At 53.5% G+C, this 21,147-nt stretch overlaps 1 protein-coding gene across 1 annotated transcript; it reads right to left on the reverse strand.

The window, feature by feature from the left end:
• Positions 1-5,077: 5,077 nt before the first annotated feature.
• On the reverse strand, positions 5,078-6,489 carry LOC147878108 (uncharacterized). Its single transcript, XM_087372416.1, has 2 exons — positions 6,403-6,489; positions 5,078-5,944 (listed from the first exon to the last, which is right to left on the reverse strand). The coding sequence occupies exons 1-2, from the start codon at positions 6,487-6,489 to the stop codon at positions 5,078-5,080; spliced, it is 954 nt and encodes a 317-aa protein (XP_087228542.1).
• Positions 6,490-21,147: the final 14,658 nt, after the last annotated feature.

Here is a 21,147-nt window from a genome sequence, read left to right on the forward strand (position 1 = left end):
GAGAAGTTGCATTGTTAGGGACACCTACAGCCCAAACCGAGCATAGGCCGCATCCACGTAACCACTGAAAGTCGCCGCAAAGATCCCAGGTTTGATCCGTTGAGTATAAATCATTTAATAGACTCTGACAGTCAACCATGGAAGCGCTGTACTCAGCTACAGCGCCTGGCCTATATGCATCGCATACACGACCTTGTTGCGAGAATTGGGGTTGTGAGTAGGCACCTTGTGCGCGCCCGGCATCAATAATACCAGTTTGTGAGGAGTTCAGCCGCGCAGAATCAGATGATGGAGGTCCAGATCCTGTCGGATCCGATTGAGCAAGGCTACCGACTATTGGTGTGCTCGTGGCTCTTGCCAACCTAATCATCAAACTGAGTAAGAGTGCCTTGGAGCGTAAATGCATTATAAAGCTAGAGAGCTTTCCAGGATCAAGTGACCATCAGATCCTAGTCGGAGAAAAACAGTCGATACCTCTTTCTAGCCACTGCGAGTTCTTAAAGTCCTTGGAGGGTTATCGAGATACAACTAGGTTCAGCTTCTGTACGTAGATATCATCTACTCGAGTGAACGAAACCTATTGCGACTTGAGAGTCACGGGCATGAACATTTTGTAAATATACTTCTTGTCGAAGCAGAACACCATATTTTTAGACAAAGCTATTTTTAGCAACTTTGCAAGTATACCGTAATGATCCGCTACGGGTAACTTCACTCGCGTATCAACCCATAGCACCAGCGGGTGCACCGATTTGAGATTCAAATATATCTAATGGACCGATTCAGGCTCATAGACTACTGAAGCACGTTCCCAAACTCCTTCAGTTCGGTCCAATAATGGAACTCGACTCAAGCTTCTTCATGCATTTACCTACCAAATAGGCATCGTGTGGACATTTGATGGAATTCACGCAGTCTGGTGTTTGTGACGGGGATATTTTCGTGAGATATCGGAAGGCTCTTGCGGAGCGTAATGTAAACTCTGTACAGGGCCAACTACTGGCTGCTAGCAGTGGGAGGCGACGCGGACTTCGCACATTATTCCGCAGAAGTACGCTGCTACCTGAGGAATATCGATATCACGAAGTGCTGAAAATATTGGACCAACTTCATCTTTCTCCGGGAATGCGTTCTCGCATGCGGCTGACGACGTGGCACAAGATATTTGCACTCCGGTGCGACGAGGTGTTCTTTACCGACCAAATTTCTTTTTAATCGGATCTAACAGCGTAATAGGAAGTCATAAACTATCTCAATCACATCCTGAAAGTCTGGGCGATGATTCTAGATGGACTGAATCTCTCCTTTGCGGAGAGTTTGAAACGAATTGGGCACAAGGCTATCGATGTAATCGAACTTCGATCTCCAGGCACCGCGCAAGAAGACGCACGATATGTGGAATCACGACTCAAAGACAGTAACGCCCTTGAAAATTTTAACGCTCACGAAGCTGAGGTGATCTTGACAAACTTAAAATCTTTAAGATATCTGATCCCCACCCTTGGTTCCTTCTTCAAAGACTTCTACGCTCTAGAACGTTGTGCAATAAGCATTCGACAGCTGCTGGGACTGCCTAGCACTACTAATACTCTTACGCAGTCGTTGAAAGATAGTTTTCGACCTCAAGCCAATCTCTTTACAGGTAGTGATCGCCTCCCAACATTGATAGGCGCAGATGATTGTGACAGCACGGATCCAGAGTTTGAACGCGCCAGGCTGCAGATATGGCTTTATGCCTGGCAAAACTTCCCCAAAAGCGCGGGAAAGCGGATGGAGATGCCACAGCTCCGTATTTTTGCTGAACTTGCCCATAAACTGGGGTTCGACTCCCCTATGATCGAAAATCTACTGCAAGACGAGTGGGCCGCGGACAGGGTATTACATGAGTATCGGCCCTCGAGTCATTATTATTTTCCTGAATATACCGATAAGATTAAGCAAATTGCTTCACTCCTTCAAACCGCTGAACGCCATTCTTCTCCTAATTCTTCGATCAGTCTCGACTTGGAGCACAACGGCAACTTGCGGTCTAGGTGTGGTGTCTATTTGGTGCGAGGCACCGCTGCACTTCTTAAGTCTCTAGACATTCAGGAGGTTTTCAACAACCATCTTGTTAGCTCCATGAAAACAATAAAGCCAGTCCTGGCACTTCACTCGGTATTGATCGCCTTTCTGGGCTATGGATCGATTCCGCTTAGAACGGAGATTGGGGAAAGTCCTACAGAACCAAAGTGGTCGCATGCTAGGGTAAATTTCAGTTCTGTGATGCGCAGCCCAAGCTCGACATACAGCTTGAGCAACAGGGACGGCGATTGCGATATAAGCAGTATGTACTGCTACTCGAATGCCGCAATTGAGACTTGCGAGGAGAACCGCAATTCCACTTATGATATAGAAGCTTTTCCCGGACCCTACAAAACTTCATCACCCAACTACGCAACTGAGAGAGACTGGAGCAGTACATTGGCTTGCCGTCTGGTAGTTGTTGATTCTGACTCAAGTATAGGCAAAGTCACATCGACGATAGTGTATGATGAGATTACTAGGTTCATCGCCGCAGTCAGGGACTTTGCTAGTTCTAATAAGCGGCTGATGTGGGAGGATGGAACTCCATTCCTACTAGATGATTTGCAATACACGGGGCAAACGGCATTCCGTCTACGGGCAACGTTTAGAGCAGTACCGGAAGCCAACGCATCGCTTAGTGTAGAGCGGCAGCCAGTGTTAAAAGACTTTTGACGATGATCTACCTTAATCTACGAACGGATACATGAAGGCCGTCAAGGGTGATAGTAAAGGGGGTTTCTCACATTAGACAGCTTCTACAAACTTTACTACAATCGTGCATGTACTGGGATCGGAAAATAGGGATACCAGGACAGCCTTTTTGATGCTTTCGTATCACAACTCAGTAAACCTAGTGTCAAAAGACTTTTGAATGTAACATTCCATCTTACGGGCTAGCGTGATGCAGTGACCAACCTCAATAATTCGTCGATTGGTCCCCATCGAGGCCTTTAACGACGTAGACGAGCAATGAGACTGTCATACTTGCATTCTGAGAAGCCAGATGCGCGACACCAGCAGCAAATCCAGGCTCTAGAAACAGATCGTCGTTCAACACTCACTTTCTTCCTCCGTAAGTTCTCTAGCAGCAAGATTTCGGCGTAGCTCAAGTTGGCTTGTTCGACCACAGAGATTTTCTGCAACCGAGGAAATGGATTTCCGTTGTTAAAGGCTTTCAATCTCTCCCAAAGTTTATCAAAGGTCCATGGCCACACCCGAATACTTGTTGGGTAAACTATATGTAGCGCTTTGACATCTTCGGTGACACCACTCAACGAGGATATATCCCACAGATTATCAAGGTTGATGTTGATCCACTCAACACCATTTACCGCCAAGCTGGACACCGGCAACAGTGTACTATAAGCTTGTCGGACTGCGTTGAGATCGCCTGGAAGCTGATGCCAGCCATTGAAATCAATACGTATTACCCCTAGACCCCTGGGCACGAGTTGTCTGATAGCTGTGAGGACACTGCTATGGTTTCTCAGCCAATCGAAATCCCACCGCAGTCTTGGATCCAGTTGTAGAGTCAACTCTCTCATAAAAGGCGCAAGTCCGCTGAGATGAATGTTCCGTAACGTCTTCAAGCCGCTGCTATTGAGGGATACGATCAGGTCTGCGAAGAACAAATTTGCAATCTGCTGCACAATTTCGACAGGCAGTCTCGGAACTGATCTACGCGTTGCATAAGAAATTGAGAGCAAATAAAATTAAGTTGTTGTTGTTACCTATAGGCTAAGTCGTAATCTACCAAGCTGGCCTGTACGATCAAGTCGTCCACTATGTTATGCAAACATGAGACAGACCATCTCATGTGCCCTTGTATTGTGATCTGCCAAACTGTCACCTCCACGGCTCGACCCTTTGTATTAGCAAGCCCTTGGGTGGAAAGGAGCGATCCGTCTTCGACCTGATTAAAGTGTATGACTTCTGATACGGTTGCTCGTATACCACGTTGCGTGCCTATAAACGCCGCAAGGCCAGCAGCATAGTGCTTTGAATCTGTCGCCAAGCGTATATAGGGATATGTGTCCTCTTGGGTCTTGGTCCGGGTTCGACCTGCATCATGCGTCCATAGCCGGGCACCCATGGCAAGTATCATCTAGTGCTTGACCGATATTCATATGGTAGAACGTTGCGGACTATTTAATAGTATTGTAGTTGGGTCCAACGTTGAGCTTAGGCTAAATTTAGACCGCAGCATTGGACGCGAGAGCGTCTGTTCCCTCGGATCGATAAGTCTACGGTGCTCCTCACATTACAGTAGAGCTGAAGATCGGCCCTCTAGTCTTGACTACTCGTAGGAGAATACCACATTGGACATAGGGACCAAATGAGAGGGAAATCGGCATAGAAGTATTCTATCTTTAGTGAAAATCCGAAGTCAAATAAGCGAAATATGCATGACGGTCTTATGCTATCTCTCCGAAGTTGCAGAAACAGTCTAGCAAGCCACCGCGTGATATCTCTATCTCATACCATGGTGCTCGCAAGCTGATATCTACCTCCAGAAAATTACTCGTGTCTGTCCGATCCCGAAATAATTCTGTTGTCTTCCAAACTAGTCTTCCCTTGGTCACATCAATGGTGGTAATCCAGTAGATAATGAGAAACTACGCGTCCATCTCCACGTGCAATATATCGCTACGTATTATCTTGCGTACCGCCAGTCTTATCTCATCTCGCAGAGGCACTTCTGTGGACGCTCAGAGACCGTCAGCGGGAAACCGTTGAGTAGAGCGTTGGCATACATACTGAGTATGGCTAAGCTGTCAGATAGGGCACTCCTAATGATAATCTCGTCAAAGGGCGCTGCGCCGTTTATCACGCTGACGCGGCCCGTTCCAGTCCGTGATTGGCGCTCGAGTGCATCATAGACCGTGAGGCTCAATATCTTCATGACGTCAGTAAATTGTGTCACTCAATTTACGACAAGTAAATACCCGGCTTTTCATCGCAAGATAACGGTTAAGTAGATCTTCAACGACTGCATCGTCTCCTATACTATTCAGCGACAAGATGGAAGCGGAGGCTCTCCGTAGTCTAAGATACCTATATTCCGAAGCTGCCACACCATGTGGATCCGTATAACGTGCATGGTGTGACGTTCATGCCCTAGCATTAACTGATGGATATAAGGTAGGAGCGAGATGATTCCCGCATCACTAGCAATGAGCAGTATTGAACGATATGCCCCGAGTGGAATGTGCCTTCCATATGGCCCGCTGAGGAATGCTGCTACCCGTCGATCCTGTATCGACTGGAGGTTTTGGATAGCCCGTGCCGATGTACCACGCTGTAATCTCACCAGGACTTGAAGATGGGCTTGTGGAATCTCATCGTAAACTAATGGAGGGAATGAAAATATCTGCCATAAGGTGCGTGAGAAACCAAGGAAAGGTATCCAGACGTTCACGTATTCTCCAGGCCTAATCTTAACAGGCTTCAAACAGTTGATGTTCAATATCAACCCCCTTGGCTGGATATCTTCGAGATCACCTGAATGTATAGGAGTATTTCGTTCACAACTCGTGGTAATACCAGAGTAGTGACTGCCATCGGGCTCTCCAGTACTCGCTGTGACTTGCGGTCGAAAATGATCCGGCCTAAGTAGAGTGATACTAGGTAGCCTAAAGCTCAACTTGTAAAACTTCCGGGAGACATACAGTCCTTCGAGAGTTGTGCTGGTCATCATCACTGCCGCAATGATGTATATGATATACTTCTGGAGGACGCCATTCGGCGGTACATGAAGGTATGTAGCCGACAGCAATAGAAATGCGAGAAGGGAATGCACTCCAACAAATAGGTGATCCATACGATGGCGAACGTATCTTAGAGAGGTGATGAGAATGGACAGAAATGTAGCAGCAGCCTATGTGTAAAGTTAGACTCAGTCTAGAAGCCGAGAATTTCTCTCGCTCTCACCACTACTCCGTATAGGCTAGCCTGCGTTCGTAAGTTCAAGTGTGCCACATCCACGCACCCGATATGCAAGCCTATAAGCGCAATTGATATGGCAGTGAAGAGCTTGTGGATACTATGCATCAAAGCAATGCTTATATTGAGAGCGTCAGATATGAAGGCTAAATGAATACCCATTAGGAGCGGAGAGAGGTTGATCAGAGCCAGTAAGCCAGCTCGTTGGCCAGCAACCTTTTTGTCCGGTGTGCCATGCAATATACAGAATATGTTTGCGGTAAGGACAGCAGTGAATGAAAGGAAGGTGACTCGCATCAACGGGCCGAACAGTCGTCGGCGTCGCAGAATGAGACCATATCCAAGATGTTTGAGTAAGAAACTGCGGCAGCTTGACCAGAGGCGGATGGATACCTCTTTGTGCGCTAACGCTCTTGCAGTCACAGCGGCGATCAGACCTGCCAAAACGGCAGCATATAGCTCGACAGGAGTGACAAGCATGGCGAAGGTGACCTTAAGCTCCTGAATGACTTTCTAACAGGTGACTCAAGGTAGCGATGAGGGCTTTAAGGGTAAATGTAAATTTATAACGACACCCTTTTGGATATTACTAAAATTACTTTTAAACTTCGTAGCGCGTAAGTACAGCCTGGGACACATCTCGTCGTTCCTGACCTCATGAACAGAGCATCCCCCTGGAATGTGCTACTCCCGGCTATCATGTTGCAAAGTTCAGGGTGAGAATGACGCCATCAAATAACGCAAACCGCGAAGGGCATCGATCTTGTTCAACGCTCCATTTGAATGGAGCGTAAATGCTGCCTGAAGCATAATTTCCCAGTCATCCATCTCAGGCTTACGGATCGAGATATCCCAATCTAGCGCATGGAGAAGACGCAACTCAGCGCTGTTAACCCTATTCAAGGACACGCCGGATAATTTGCTCCAAGTGAGAGCACTGAAAGTGTTATCGTGAACGCATTTGCTAGCAAGCATGACGGCCGATAAACACATATCTCTCGCTTGCAATGACGAGTAGGCATCTTCTGTATCAGACGATATGAGTGGGAAAATACTTCGACATCCAGTGCAATCTGCCGATCTTTGAAACGGCAAATGATCGAGCCCTCCATTCAGTCCAGACTTGACCAGCAAGTACAGAACAATGGGAAGAATGCGAGCATCAAGCTGTGATCTATCAAGAACATCGATCACACTGTCGGAATTGCAGAAACTGCTAATGAGACCTGCCACAAATCCTAGAAATAATGTGAGTGGGGCACAACAACATATTCATAGCCGAGGTCTTTACCACTGTTACAGGTTCTAGATTCAGAAAGCCCTTTTATCATCCTACAAAGTCTTGAATCCGGGATGGATGGTCTTGCAAAGAGGCTTGTAGGACCATATGTAGAGAGTCACAGTCACTTTTCGGTTCTTTTAATCATTTAGAATAGCGCTCTGACCTTGTCGCGAGTGACCGCGCTTGTGAGCAATACCGTTTCCCAAAATAGAACAGACCCTGGAGTCCAAGCCAAATCTCTTATGCTCAGTCATATATTAGACCCTGATTGCACGGGCTCTTGAGTCCCTTAAGTTGATGGTAACAGCATCATCTTTGTGGCATATCTTTAGTAGCTATGACTCTAAATATAGAGGTTGGACGAGAATAACAGCTTTTGACCAAGTATATACCAAAGCACCAGACTGGACTTATGAAGCGGTCCAAGTGTCCAGATTCGCGATCCCAGCTTGATCATGAATCCTACTTCTATAAAGACACAATATGGGCTCATGTGTATTCAGGCCAACCAGGTGGGGTGGATCTGGGGTCTTTCCGGTAGTCTTTGCTCATGGCTTATCGTTGCTGGCTATGTCATTCTTCCAGATGCGTTGATCGATCTCCGCCAGTCTTCCTGGCTACATGGCACAAAAGCAGGCATGATACTACAAAAGCATATCTCAAGTCTTCCTTCCTTCATTGTAGCGCTTATGTTCCTCTCGCTCGGAACGGCGGGCCTGCTGATAGTGTGGTCGGCTATGGAAGACAATTACATCTGGTTAATGTCTAAGATCTTCTTGTGAGTCAATAATCTGCCGTAAAATGGTCTCCAATTGATGTCAAATAGCCCAGGAGTTTCAAATGCAGCACTCGGTCTTCTGTCAACAGCCTTGACAGCGCTCAAGTCACACAGGATATCTTTAGGTGGACTCATCAGCGCTACAGTGCCAACAGTATATGGCTTGATCATGTCACTGATGTACATGAAGTACAGGCAGCGGCTGCAACAGATAATGACAATCCAGGAGATGGAGGAGACGTTCAACGGACGGCCGTTTTGCGGCATTCCAGCAGCCATGCAGGCGATCAAAAGACGTCTCGCACGCAATGACAGCTAGCTGGCTTTGCATGGCACCCTAGGGCAACACGAGTTCGTAGTGAATAGGCAGTACCATGATGATTTACAAGCCAGTTTGGTCTCGCGTGCTTTTGACATACATTTTTATAGGGTGCCTCTATGTTTCGAGCCGGCCTCCAAGATCTTCCCGTGTGATGATGGCGAAGCCTAATTAAATACCCTCCTATGATGTGCATGCTGTACCTTTACTGAAGCTATGAAAGAATTGCAATCATCGTTTTGATAATCAGTGGCGTTCAATCAGGTTTCTGCTATGGTCGAAGTTTCGTCCATCCTTTGCGCGGCTCTGTCCAATATACCAGACTTTAGGGGCTTCAGACAAGTCAAATTGTTCTCATGATGACTTTTCTCACGGCTCTCGTCGATGAAGTTGTGCAATTTCGGTGCGGCAAGCATCTTGCCAACTCCCAACGGCTGATGCATTGAATGTCTCCAGAGAACCTGCAGGGCGTAATACTGGCTGCCTTCTGTGGGACTGCGATCAGTGGGCTGGTCCAAATGTCTGACGGCCGCCAACGACTTCACGCAACCTTGAGCAGCTCTGTCTCCGACAGCTGCCAACACCGGCGGACGTCGACCAACGCCGACTAACATTGGCGGGCAACCGCCAAGGATCCCCCCCCCCCCCGCTTGCTTCCCACTCACAGAGCATCCACACTTCTCAATGCTAATCATGCCGCCTCGCCTGACCGCAAATATGATTCTGGGCCGCTAGACCGCCCAGCGCTATGTCGCCAGCGAATCATGGCTCCGCTCTGGCTCCATCCCAAGCTGCCGTCCTGTCTGCAACCTTCAAAACTACTCCCCTCCTTCGTGCGCGCCCCTCTCCCGCAAAGCCGCCCGCTCCCAGCGCCTCGTCGTATGATAGTCTATGGATTCAACAGCTCTTGCCAGCGAGACCAGCGTCCGAGAAGATTGTCGTGGCGAAGCGGCGTCCCGTTCCAGCGTGCCCCGGCAGCCTACGCCATGACTTACCTCCGGGCCACGCTCCCGCTGGGTCGCAGGCGCGACGATGATTGCCAGTAAGAGCCTTGCCTTGACATGTTCGAAACAGCGGCTTGAAGGAGGTGTGGAGCAGCAGTGAGGCCTCGAGCCTTGAGCATGTGTCCGGAGGTGTTGCCATGTTGCGGTTCAGATGATAAAACACCTGGCGAAGATCACGCCTAGGCTGCCCTTGTGAATACCAAGGCCTCGCGGATTACTACATAAGCTGTTGGGATCAATACTTCGCCTGCCGGCTCAATGGCATACCGCTGCATAGGTAATGGGCAAATGCGGCGCAATTGCAAATTGTCCGTGTGGCTGTTTGATCATGAATGGCGCCGGGCTGTTGCCACGACTGGGAGCAAGACGGACAGGGCCAGGCGGTATCATTTCGCGTTACTGCAAGTTGTTGTGCCCTGTACTCTCAACAGCGCACACGATCTGACGACTGGCATGTTATCTGCCATCACCATCCTCTAGGGAGATCCGTGGTATGTGTACGCGAGGAGAGAAATTTCCTTGCGCGCCGCGCTTGTGTGTACACCTTCGTTTGGACTCTTTGATCAGTACGAATAACCGCACCTGTCACAAACAATGAAGTCTATAAGCTGGCCCAAATGCTGTTTCCAGCCCCTCTTGGATGACAACGTTGTCGGCAAGGCCGATGGAATGACGCTGGTGCTCGGCGGAACAGTCCCGAACTGGAACAACAGCCTAATTTCCTTCCACGCCGACGGCAAGCAGCTCGCCGACTCGAGCCCGTTCCCGCGATGTCTAGATGGCTGCGGCTATGATGTGCAGATGGATGGAGTTCGGACCGCCAACCTGAACGATTTCCCTTTGTCCCTAGTCCCGACCTTCTGCGGGCACCCGTCCCAAGGCCATGTCCACAGACACCGGGGCGATACGTGCGTTTGACGATCGGATGCTTCGGATTCTTCACCGCTGTGGTCCCGCAGTGACCCCTTCGCGTCTCCACGTCTGGCTTGCCGTCCCTATCACAACCAAACTCATCCTCACACGGAAGAATCACATCTACCACATCGCCACGCCCCGCCGAGAAGCAGACACGGCAAGCACATCTGGAACGTGGATACCATATCACCAAGTCTAGCACCTCACACCTGATTAACACTACTGCGACCAAAGGGTGTTGATAGCCAAGCATGGCACCGCCAGTACATCTCGGCCAGTACACCACTGAACCCAACTACACCAACAAAAACAAACTCCGTACACCACACACCGTACATCCCTCCTAAGTCCGTATCCACACCTGCAGAGAAGGCGCGCTCGAAGTCCTGGAAATGTACTAGTTCAACAGTGGGGCCGACCTTGAGAAAGGCTCCAGGAGGCGCAAGCATACCTCCCCTTCCGCTGGGAAAGCTCCCAGTAAGCGCAAGGACAACAACACGCCCCGCCTTTAAGCCTTCCAACCTCAAAAGCCACCTCGGATCGCGCCCGCCTCGGCACAAACGGCACCTCGCGGCAACTCAGCCGCCCAAGGCCGAATAAGGTCCGCCCGAGGCAGATGCCCATGGGTCACCGGAAGGGATGCGATCGCGTAGCTGGAGACACTGGAGGCGACGCGGGAGGCGGCGACGGGCAGGGACAAGCTGTGGGGCATGGTCAGCTTCTCGGACGGTGAGGACCCATACTACCACCATGATCCCGAGGCTCATTGCTCCATTGGATAAATTGGCGTGTGGTGCAGAACCCAGCGGTCGCCAATGCACTGACTGTAAATAATGCTACATCTTCAGTTTCAAACAATGTTGTCACCGAATCTGCCGTGAGGAGTCACTGTTGAGTACGACTTGGATTTCGAGGGTTGTCGCGCTCCCAAATAGGCGCCTTAGGGGACGATTTCCATCTTAGTCACAGCAATAACCCTTTCAAGTCGCGGATCGAGATGGACGAGCTACAGGGGAGGGTAAGCTTCTCAGACGGCAAGGACCAGTCCAAGTCGCGAGTTGAGCTGGACAAGCTGCAGCAGAAGTGCCCGCCCCGCATCCGGCGATGCGCAACCCGCGATGATGGACGCATCAGCGCAAGCGCAAACCACGGAGATGGTGGCGGCGATCGCGCGACACGGTGCTGCGGGATTGGGGCGGTGGTGGTCTTGATTAGGGGCATAAGGGGATGAGCGGGGTTAGGAAACTCACAACGAACATTCGGTCATCAACAAACATAGTTGTTCGCATCCCGTCGTACATTCAAGGCAGGGTCAGAAGTCGGGCGGTAAGGCGGGCAGCATGTCATGCTTTGATGAACAGATGAATCGATGAGTTTGTTGCCCTGCCTGTGCTGAAAATTTAGACCTCGTGGCCGCTAGGCGGGACCGACGCGTCGCCAGGCTCGATGTGCAGCGTGGTTGATAGAGGGCGTGTAGCGTGGTTGATAGAGGGCGTGCAGCGTGGTAGTAGGAGCGTGCGTGGCGGTGCCCAGGTGTGGCTGTGGCTGGAGCAGGGAAGGTGAAGGTGGCCAGTGCGCCGGCAGTCGGGACAGCATCCAGTCTACCAGTCACCAGTCTCGTGTGTCTCGCCATCACGCACGACAAGCCAGGCAACGGCCATCAGTCAATGGCACCCAGCAGCCCTCTCCTCGCGCGCTTTGCAATGCGGTAACTGTGGCAGTGCGATGGTCGTGAGGTTCGGACTGGTCACCGGCAGCATGTGGACGGATTCCGTGCCGCATCTGCTCAACCTTCCACGCCGTGCCACTCTTGCCCACCGCCTCGCGCCCTCTTCCCTCTACCACCAACGCCCACCCCAACCCGATTGCGAAGGCCACCACAACAACCATGCGCCCCGGGGTCGTGCCGCCGGTCCTGAATACTGTCCCGGCGCCGATGTATGCGCTTTGGGCCCTGCAGCCGTGATGGGCGGCCTAGGCGCGGTGCAGGAGCGCCTGGGCGTTGCGTCTGGGGACGAAAGATGGATCCTCGACGAACCCGTCGCCTCGCCCCGCAACGCCGACGTCGTCATGCCTTAGCCTGCACCCCCTCGTAATACCGTAGGCGATCCGCGCGCCAACCTCACGCAGCACGGCGCCGCCGATCGATGCGCCGTCCCATCGACCTTTCGGGAGAAGGACATGACGCGTTGCAGCATTTCGCCATGGGCCCGGGCATTCCGTTTGACGCGAGACCCCCTCGCAGGGCGCAAGTGCCCCTTGCACAGCCGCCAGTCTGAAAGCCTCCTCGCGGGCCGTTGCGACCTGAACATTTTCAAGGCTGATCGCCCCGGGCGCCAAATCGGCGGTAAGGTCCACCCAGATCACCTCCTCTTGTTCCTCCGCCAGCCCCTTCCGCGGACTAATCAACTAACGCTCACCAGCCGCGGTACTTCTCCCCTTACCTCAGGCCGAGATCCATGGCGCCCCGCTTCGACTCTTCCTACCCCCGGCGGCCGGGTGGCACCTAAGCTCGTGGTGGCGGGCACACAACAAGAGGCGGCGGAGGTGGAGCAGTATGGAAAAAGACCGCCTCGGCAGGGCCAGCGGCGCGCACCGGAGAAACCTTGAGAATCCAGATGAGGCCGCGTGGGTAAAGAGCACGGCCCGCACGCCGCAACACCTCCGCCACGCCGAAGAGTCCGAGGCCGGGTCCCGGCAGCGGGTAGTCTATGGGTGGCTCCCTGTACGTCCATTCCGCCTTTTGTGCAGACTCGAGATTCGAGATGGCGGGCCGGAGCCGTGTGTCGGTCGGTTGAGGGGTTGCTTGGACTGCGGGCTTTAGCATGCAGTGGCGATTGTACATCCCGGGCCGTTTCCATCGCCGCCTGCCACCCTCACTCGCGACTGACTTCCCGTCCATGGCCCCGCCCCGCCATGTTTCTCTCCCCGGGCGTTATTACACCTTGCACCCACCGAGGCGGCCCGCACATCCCGCATGCCCACCTCGGATCCGGCGGTTGCCCGAGAGCTCTCTCCTCGCCGCGCCCACTCTATACGCCCTGGACGGCCGAGCCTGGAGGTGGGAGAGGAAGACGAGTGTCGTGACCCCGTATCTGACCCCCGGGCCCGCTGGGGAGGGATTCTGACCTTGACGCGGTCGCGGACGTCGGTTCATGGCTCGTGGTCTGGCTGGAGTGGGGCGGAGCGGAGACGAGAACAGGTGGACGGGGCCGGGGGTGGTGGTTCGGCTGCCTGGTCAGGCGAACCGCCCATCGATGCAGGGTGCGGCGGCGGAGACGGGCCTTGCCCTACGGAGAACTCGATCCAGGGCCGGAGGGAATTTGGCTTGTCTTTGGCCTCGATGCGGGAGGTGGAAGTGCCTCTTCCCACGGCCGCTACCGCGGGCTAGGATGGGAGGAGACAACCCTCACCACCGATGATGCCGCAACGGCGAGATTGCCCCTCGGGGCCGGGCTGTGCGGGAAGACGGCGGCCGTAGACGCCCACCGGGGAGCGCGGAACCGCAGCGGACTCTTTGGCGATGTTGGGAAGGCCCGCCGGTGTTCCGTCGAACTCGAACGCTGGGTTGCGCTCGCTACGGGACGTCGCTTCTGGGGACAGACTCGCCGCACGTCAGCATACAGCGCATTGGCGACCGCCCGTCTGAGCCTTGACGATCTCGAAAAGACATGCCGCTCCCATTCCGGGAAAACCACTGGTACGGTCTTTGCATCACTAGCCGGTGGACGGACGCCGATCCTCAGCGTGGCATGGGGGCGGTCCGTGGATTCAGCACTACGCGCTAGAGGCGGAGAGTGTGCCAGAGAACATGATGCCGCAGAACCTCTCCGTGCCCGCAACGGAGGCCCACGCTAGCATGCCGGAGCGGGGAGAGGCTGTGGGCGGTTTGGCTTTCGAGATACTGTGTCGGGAGGCAGTTGTTTGCTTCTCGCTAAGAGGGTAACCCGGTCTCCTTGACCGTGCAGCGAAGCCCAGCACCTTCCGCCGGATTTGGTAGTCTATAAACTCGCCACGATGGGGACAGGCGACCCGTTGGCGATGTTGTGACTGGCCATACCAGTGGGCACAGCCGCGCCTTCGCGCCACTCCCGCCGGGATCATGCAATCTACACACGCGTGCAGCACGCACTCGGGACGGCGGACAAGTTGTACGTCCGTTCGACGGTCTGCTTGTCTGCCTCACGCTGCACAGCGGATTCGCCCGCGGCATAGATGCGATAGCCGCCACCGTCAGCTCCATTACAATCCATACTAAGATAGCCCCCACACTTTTTTATTCTTGCGATCAGCTGCTGTTACATCCGTTATTTATCCAGAAGGAGGAAAGAAAGACATCAGCATGCTACCCGACTTACCAGACAGCCCTGCATTGCGGCAAGCAGGAGAAGCGTGAGGGGGAAAAGGACGGTTCGAGCACCTCCCTTCTCAGGGTGCTTGCAAGAAGTTGAGTAGGATGGTAGGCGAAGCGTGCCGCGGGTCCAGCCGCTGTCTACGACCACTGCCGTGTGTACCCTCTCACTACGCACTTCAAGTACGACACGTATGTTCGCAATCGATGCACGGCTTCAAACCCTATCCCAGCTAACCAGGGTGTCCCAGCGTAGACAGCAATCGTATTCCTCCCATCCTCTACACACCGCAAATCCGAATCTCCGCCACCCGCGCCGTTCATATTGGGACGTCCCACCGCATCCTGCCTTGTCCGGTCTGATTCCTCCTCCACGCGCCTCTGCCGCCCGGAACCCTCGTGTAAGGAATCCCGCTATTCGGACCTCTTCTGGTAGCGCTGTACAAGACCATCGTCAACAAGGCCAGGGAGATGGGGGCAGCCACTGATGTTGGCTCACGATTGGGAATTTGGGGAGGCTCCCAAGCTCTGGTGCACCGGAAACTGGGGGCTGTTGTTGGTCAGAGTGGGGTCTGATGGTGTCGAATTCCGGAAATATGTAGCCGGTGAAGATGCGGAAGGCAACGATGATGACGACAAAACGAGGACATGATCACGAGGAACGAAGATGCAGTGCACTGTATGGAGTTGTGTGATAGGCGATGGGGATTTGACGGTTAGCTTATCTACCTACGCCTGCGACTCTACATCACGCTGACTTATTAGGACAACCAAGGCTATCATCATCATCATCATCATGCCATCCTCCTTCAGCCCAATGGCTATCTTCTCCTTACTCTCCCTCTAGCCCTCCAGCAAGGCAACCATTCAGCAATGAGCGCCTCGCTCCTTGGGATGTAGCAACTACCCAATTATACATCCCGAGAGCCGACGGCAATGTGCATTGCAAATTCGAGGCTCCTCGTTCGGCTTCTTGTTACTGTTGACGAGCTCTGCGATGGCCTCCCCTCTCTCTTCGTTACCGCCATCTCAAGAGCAGTCGAGCTGGTTTGCAGGAGGAAGGTGGAGTGGCGGGACCTGGCGTTTAAGGTCGGAAGCCTGGGTTCACATGCGCGGACGGTGGTTTTGCTAGATTCCTTCTGCTCTCTAAGCTCACGGCGGAGCGTCCGTTCGGTGTCTTGATGGTTGGCTACCTCCTTTGCGGTGTCACGATGGTCGGCTACTTCCTTCGCCAGACGTTTCTATGTAGATCAGCCCGATGATCTGAAACTGGAAAACTGCTGATCGGCTGCGCCTACCTCAAGACTCTCCACCTCCGCCCGTAGCTCGGCAACTTTTGCCTCTGTGTCCCGAAGCAGCTGCTCGCGCCGGCCTGGTTCTGGCGGTCGGCGATGAAATCCGCAACAACCCGGTCACAGAGGCGTCTGATTCATGGCGGGACATCGTGTCGATATCTGCGGCCTGGTAAGCCGCAGCTGCGTCGTCCATTCGACGGGCGGATCGGGCGATTGTTTGCCATGGATGGGCGATTGTTTGCCATGGATGGGGCGATTGTTTGCCATGGATGATGCGCTCGGAGTGAACCGGACAGAGCGAAAACCTAGGACATGAGATGCAGGTATACCTAGAGCACAAGACCTTGCTCGAACATATATTTCTCCTACCTAGGCCCGTAGCTCGGAGGAACAATGTCACGATCGGTTGGGAATCTAGGTTTGGCCGTAGGCTTTTGGCATTGTCGATTAGTAACACCTGTGGAACAAGGGTTACTGCTTCAAGCTTTAGCACAACATTTGAACCTATGGCCTTCTGTAGCGCATGCCCTGGACTTACTTCCCATGGCGGTGCAACGAGGTACGGTCAGGTGGATCAAAGCCAATCATGACCAGCAATTTAAAGGCCCAGGAAATCGTTTGGTGGAACGCGCAGCATAAGGAAAGGCTATCCCCCCCGCCAACCCATTCACTGAAGTTCTGAAGGCACATCCCACCAGGAATTTTCTCAGGCACACCATTGGTTCTTACTTCAGATTAGCAAAGAACCGGGACTGATATGCCGCCAAAATCGTCCGCAGGTAGCCTACTACCATCTCCATGATATCAAGAGGCCTTGTGTCCTAACTTCACTCTAGCTGTCCCAGGCTCCTGGCCGTCGGGCAACGATTTCCTAGGTGTCGGCACGCAGGATGAAGAACTTCCCGAGAAAAAACCTTCCGCTTTAGCCGCATAACGAACTCGACTTCTCCTGGGAGAAGAAGTGAGCCCTCTTCACTAAGCCACTATCTTCCTTCTAATAATCTGTAGATTCAGGGAATTTCACCGCCGCCTAGCCGTACTCGGTAATATAATCATCCAGCAAAAACAAGCCTGCTTTCAGACGTACGATACCGCGCTTGAGGAAACCATCACCAGTTACAATGAGCTGGCAAAGCAGCGCCACGGAGACAAAGAGGCTAAGAAATACCGTGTGGAAAAGATGCAATGCCTGCAGGAGACTTGGGCTAGTCTCGCGGCAGCAGCGGAGGGGCAGGGAAAGAAAGGGGAAGGGGAAGGGGAAGGCAAAGACGGAGCATTAGCGTGTATACGCTCAGCGCTTCCGGAGGGAAAGTAGATCTCTCGTAGGATGCTAGTAGCTTCCGCAATGATACACAAGACTCGTGGTGCTCACTCCTTTATCATACTCTCAAAAGCCTTGATCCACTTCAGCATCCCATACTCCTTCTCTCACTCGCCATTTCGTCGTCGCAAGCTTTCATGGCGCGGCGATAGCCTTCCAAGTGAACTTCCAGGAACTACGCTGGTCTCGCCGGCAAGAGCTGCCGATTCCGTGGACCATCACAGTACGAGGCGCTTGGAGCGGGGGGCGTCGCGGGAGAGGGCGCGCACCAAGGATCGGAGTGTATTCGAGTGGTTGCAGATAGGACGGGCCAGCTTGCGACGGAGGTGGAGTGGTGCGGTCCGACTGCGTCATAGGTGGCGCTGGCCGCTCGAGCGGCTCAGAATCGTGCTTGCGATCAGGCCGAGGCGGCACGAACTGGCATTAGGACATGTGGAGGCTTTGTGAATGGAAAGTGGGGGGTTGGGCCGCTACTAATCCGTGGCTTTTGGGTCCTGGATGCTCGTCACGGTAAAGAGTAAATCCATACGACAACTGCCCCTCCCTTTGGTGTTTTCGGCGCAAACGGCGATCCAGCCGCTCCAAGATTCCGACACGCCACAACGAGGGCTGCGTTTGGGATCTCATGGTTGTCCGGCGCTTCCGGACACGACAGTCGCCTGCCTGTTGTCGCAATGTACAGCCGGTCCAGCAAAAGCATCGATGAGGCTGCTCGCTGGTTTGTTCCCCGTGGCAAGCGTCAGTTGATCGAGGCTACATCATCAGCAATACTCGAAGTACGCCCCAACCTTCCCGACCTCGATTGTTCACCCATAAATCGGCTCCGGCACTTCCACAATTGGCAGTTTGGCTCCATGCACATGCGCATGCGCCGTCACTGGTGCATTGGCGTGAAAGCTAAACTCCACGACTTCTGCCCACCGTGCCTTGTGTCGAGCAACATCCGCGTGAATGGAACGTGGCGGTGCGCAAAGGCAGCCGCCTCTTAGAAATAGCACCGACACGTTCAAACCCCCCGGATCGCCCTGAACAACATCAAGGCAGCGTACAGGCGGCGATGATTATGTCGTGGAGCTTGTCGTGGGTGTTTGCGCAATGGACGGGGCAGAGTCATCCTACAGCCCGATCGCGTTGCAATCCTCACCACTCCCTTGCAAGGGCTGTCAGCCCTCTTCGTCGCCAATGAGACAACCAACGCCCCTCGAGGCGCAAGGACAAGAGCCAGATCGATCCTTCAGCAAGTACACAGCCTTCTGTGCGTCACCAACAGTACTCGACGTGCCGGCGACATCGTGCGCCCGTGTCATTTCCCGGTAATAGTACTCCGTCAGCCGCGCCCCGGCCTTTCCTCGCAACTTCGCGGCCATGCGCCAGACCACGATCGGCTCCATCAAGCGCTCGGCTCGGCGTCTTGATCTTTTCGCCCTCTCCGACGCGGACACTGCTTAATGGTGTGCTAGAAATTGTGTTGATGTACCGGGCCGGAGCCAGTGCCACAGGCCCGCCTCCCGAATGAATCGCGGCAGCAACATCTTATGGGGATCTTGTCCTAACTTCGTGGCGGCTTTCGAATGTTGCCCACCACCTCCATGCATCAGTCACATCACCTTGATCCTAAGGATGACGGACCTGCTCAGCGACGATGCCGAAGACGATGCGGCGAGCGCTGCCGCGGTGCCGGTGTTCTGTACCCATCACGCAGCCGGCCTTTTCCCTAATAGCAATGCTCAATTGGCCTGGTCACGATGGATCTCAGGCCCCACGTCGATGGCCACGTTCCCGCTGATTATGGCTTTGTTATTGTTGAGCCTTGGCAACGCAGCCCTTCCCCGACTGCGTCGACGCGATGCAGCAACGGCCAACATTTCCACCGTTCCAACCAGCGTTGCGGCCATCAAGGGTCCGCCCATCCCGTTCCGAATACACGCGAGCTACAGAAAGCGGCATGGTTCCCCCCCACACGGGGAGGATACGCGGTGCACTCGTCAGGCCAAGTTAGATAAATCGGGAGGGGCGCTTCAGCGCAAGGGAGGAACACTTGCTACGTGGCCTTTGCGCGCCCAGCAATGAGCGAACTGCGATTATCTCGAGCGCTCTCATCATTGCTCCTCGACTCTCTCTGGAACTCCGGGTCCAGAACAAACCTATCCTTATCGCCGTATACATGAGGGCATTGCCTTTTCGTGTCATCGATGCCGTTGCACACTATTTCTGCAACACTTACTTCGGGCTGGATCGCTCCAAGAACATCAGAGATCAAATCGGTACGATGCGTAACATGCACCCCGGGAGCTCGATCTGACGCTCTCCGTTCGGATCGAGCGCCAGAGGATAATGAAGCCCCCTGTATCGTCGACTTTTCTAGCCTAACGAGGCTTGCTCCCAGCGTTCTCAGTGAGCAGGCTGCGCATAAACACAAACCCCCAAAACAAACAGCCTCCAGGTTGGAGACCTTTGGCCTGCGCCAGGGAGAACGCCGCCCTGCCTACACGCCGCATACTGCTTCCTTGGGCGGCTCGGCCATGCACGCATTAACGCGGCGTGCAGCTCACAGGCTGGGCGGAAATGGCAGCTACAACAGGAAGCGGCATTCGAGGCGGCAGACTGGGGGTTCATTGCAGATTCACGAAACCTTGGGGGATGTATGAATGTCTCGTCGAGCTAAAAAGCTTGAAGTTACCATCACGTTTCCATCAACGCTGACTGAAGCTGCCTTAAAGACGGGCGATCAACGTTCCCAGCCACACCGCTTAGAAAACCCTTGGGAACATTGGCAGCAAATCCAAAAACATTTCTGTGGATTGTTTCCCTCTGCCACCTCCGCTGCTTATTACCCCGATCTCCAGCTCTCGATCAACCCAGCCACCTCTCCGGCTACACGCAGTGCTCCTCACCAGAGCTATCACGCACTTGGAAGCAGGATATGTCTCGAGAAGAAGTCCTCGCCGAACCTCCTCACTCGCCCCACCCCATGCGCCAAACCGACCTGCTTTTCCTATTCATAGGAAACCCATCAAGTACGCAAGCCCGAGCTTTATCCTAGCTCGAATGCTCGAAGTTTGTGACGGCGGAACTCCGCCGTTTTCCCGCACTCCGAGGGAAGGAAATGACGAGAAAGTAATGGTCGAACCGCGTTGCCGGGCACGTCCTCATGGAAAGAGAGCCACAGGCTCATGTCGAAAACTCTGGCCAGAGGCACTGATTCCCCCAACCTCTACGAAGAAGCTTTGCCTTTGATGGACGCCAGCCTCCTTTCTTAGCTCCGGCTCATCAGGTCTTTGCCTCTCGAAATATGGAGGCTCCTTTTACGGGAAGGATCTGCAGTCGACAAATTTGGAAGAACTTCGCCCTCGTTCGGCAGAGTAGGTTCGAGCGCTTAGACAAGGATGTACCTCTACAGACTCCTTCGCTTGCAGAGCGTTCGGCAAATCGGCTCGAACCTCGGACTGCTGGCACGATCTTTCTCATCCAGACTGTCAGCGACAATAGAACCAGCTTTCGTCGAAGAAGAGGCCGATCAACGTTAAAAGCCTGGCTATGCTACACACTTAGCGTGATCACCACCATCCCGGAATTTGTCACTTGGTCGTACACATCAGCTTTCAGCGTCATGGCTCAACGCTAGGCATTCTGAGCCGCACACGAATCAGCTCGAGCTAAAAGTTGATCGCGCTTATGCCCTGGTCTTCACAACGCGATCGCTTGCATGGTCTCTTCTCCTGCTAAAGTAATGCGGTCGGCCGACCTGGCCAAGTAGCCAAAGCCGTAGCGCCGATTGCCGGCGTGCTCCTCACGTGGCCCAGAGGACCATCTGGCGCGGCATATCACCGCCCTACCGCAATCACGACCCGGAGATTGCATCCGGTCACAGAA

Source organism: Dipteris shenzhenensis, unplaced genomic scaffold, assembly GCF_047967505.1.
Source record: "Dipteris shenzhenensis isolate YYH24624 ecotype China unplaced genomic scaffold, Dip_SZ_1.0 scaf0552, whole genome shotgun sequence".
Lineage (NCBI taxonomy): Eukaryota > Viridiplantae > Streptophyta > Polypodiopsida > Gleicheniales > Dipteridaceae > Dipteris > Dipteris shenzhenensis.

Excerpts from the sequence above, each read along its gene's own strand:
- LOC147878108 (XM_087372416.1), bottom strand. The coding sequence starts at position 6,489 with ATGCTTGTCACTCCTGTCGAGCTATATGCTGCCGTTTTGGCAGGTCTG. Across the intron at positions 5,945-6,402 it reads GAGCGTTAGCGCACAAAGAG|GCTGCTGCTACATTTCTGTC; the intron begins GTATCCATCCGC and ends CTTTACACATAG.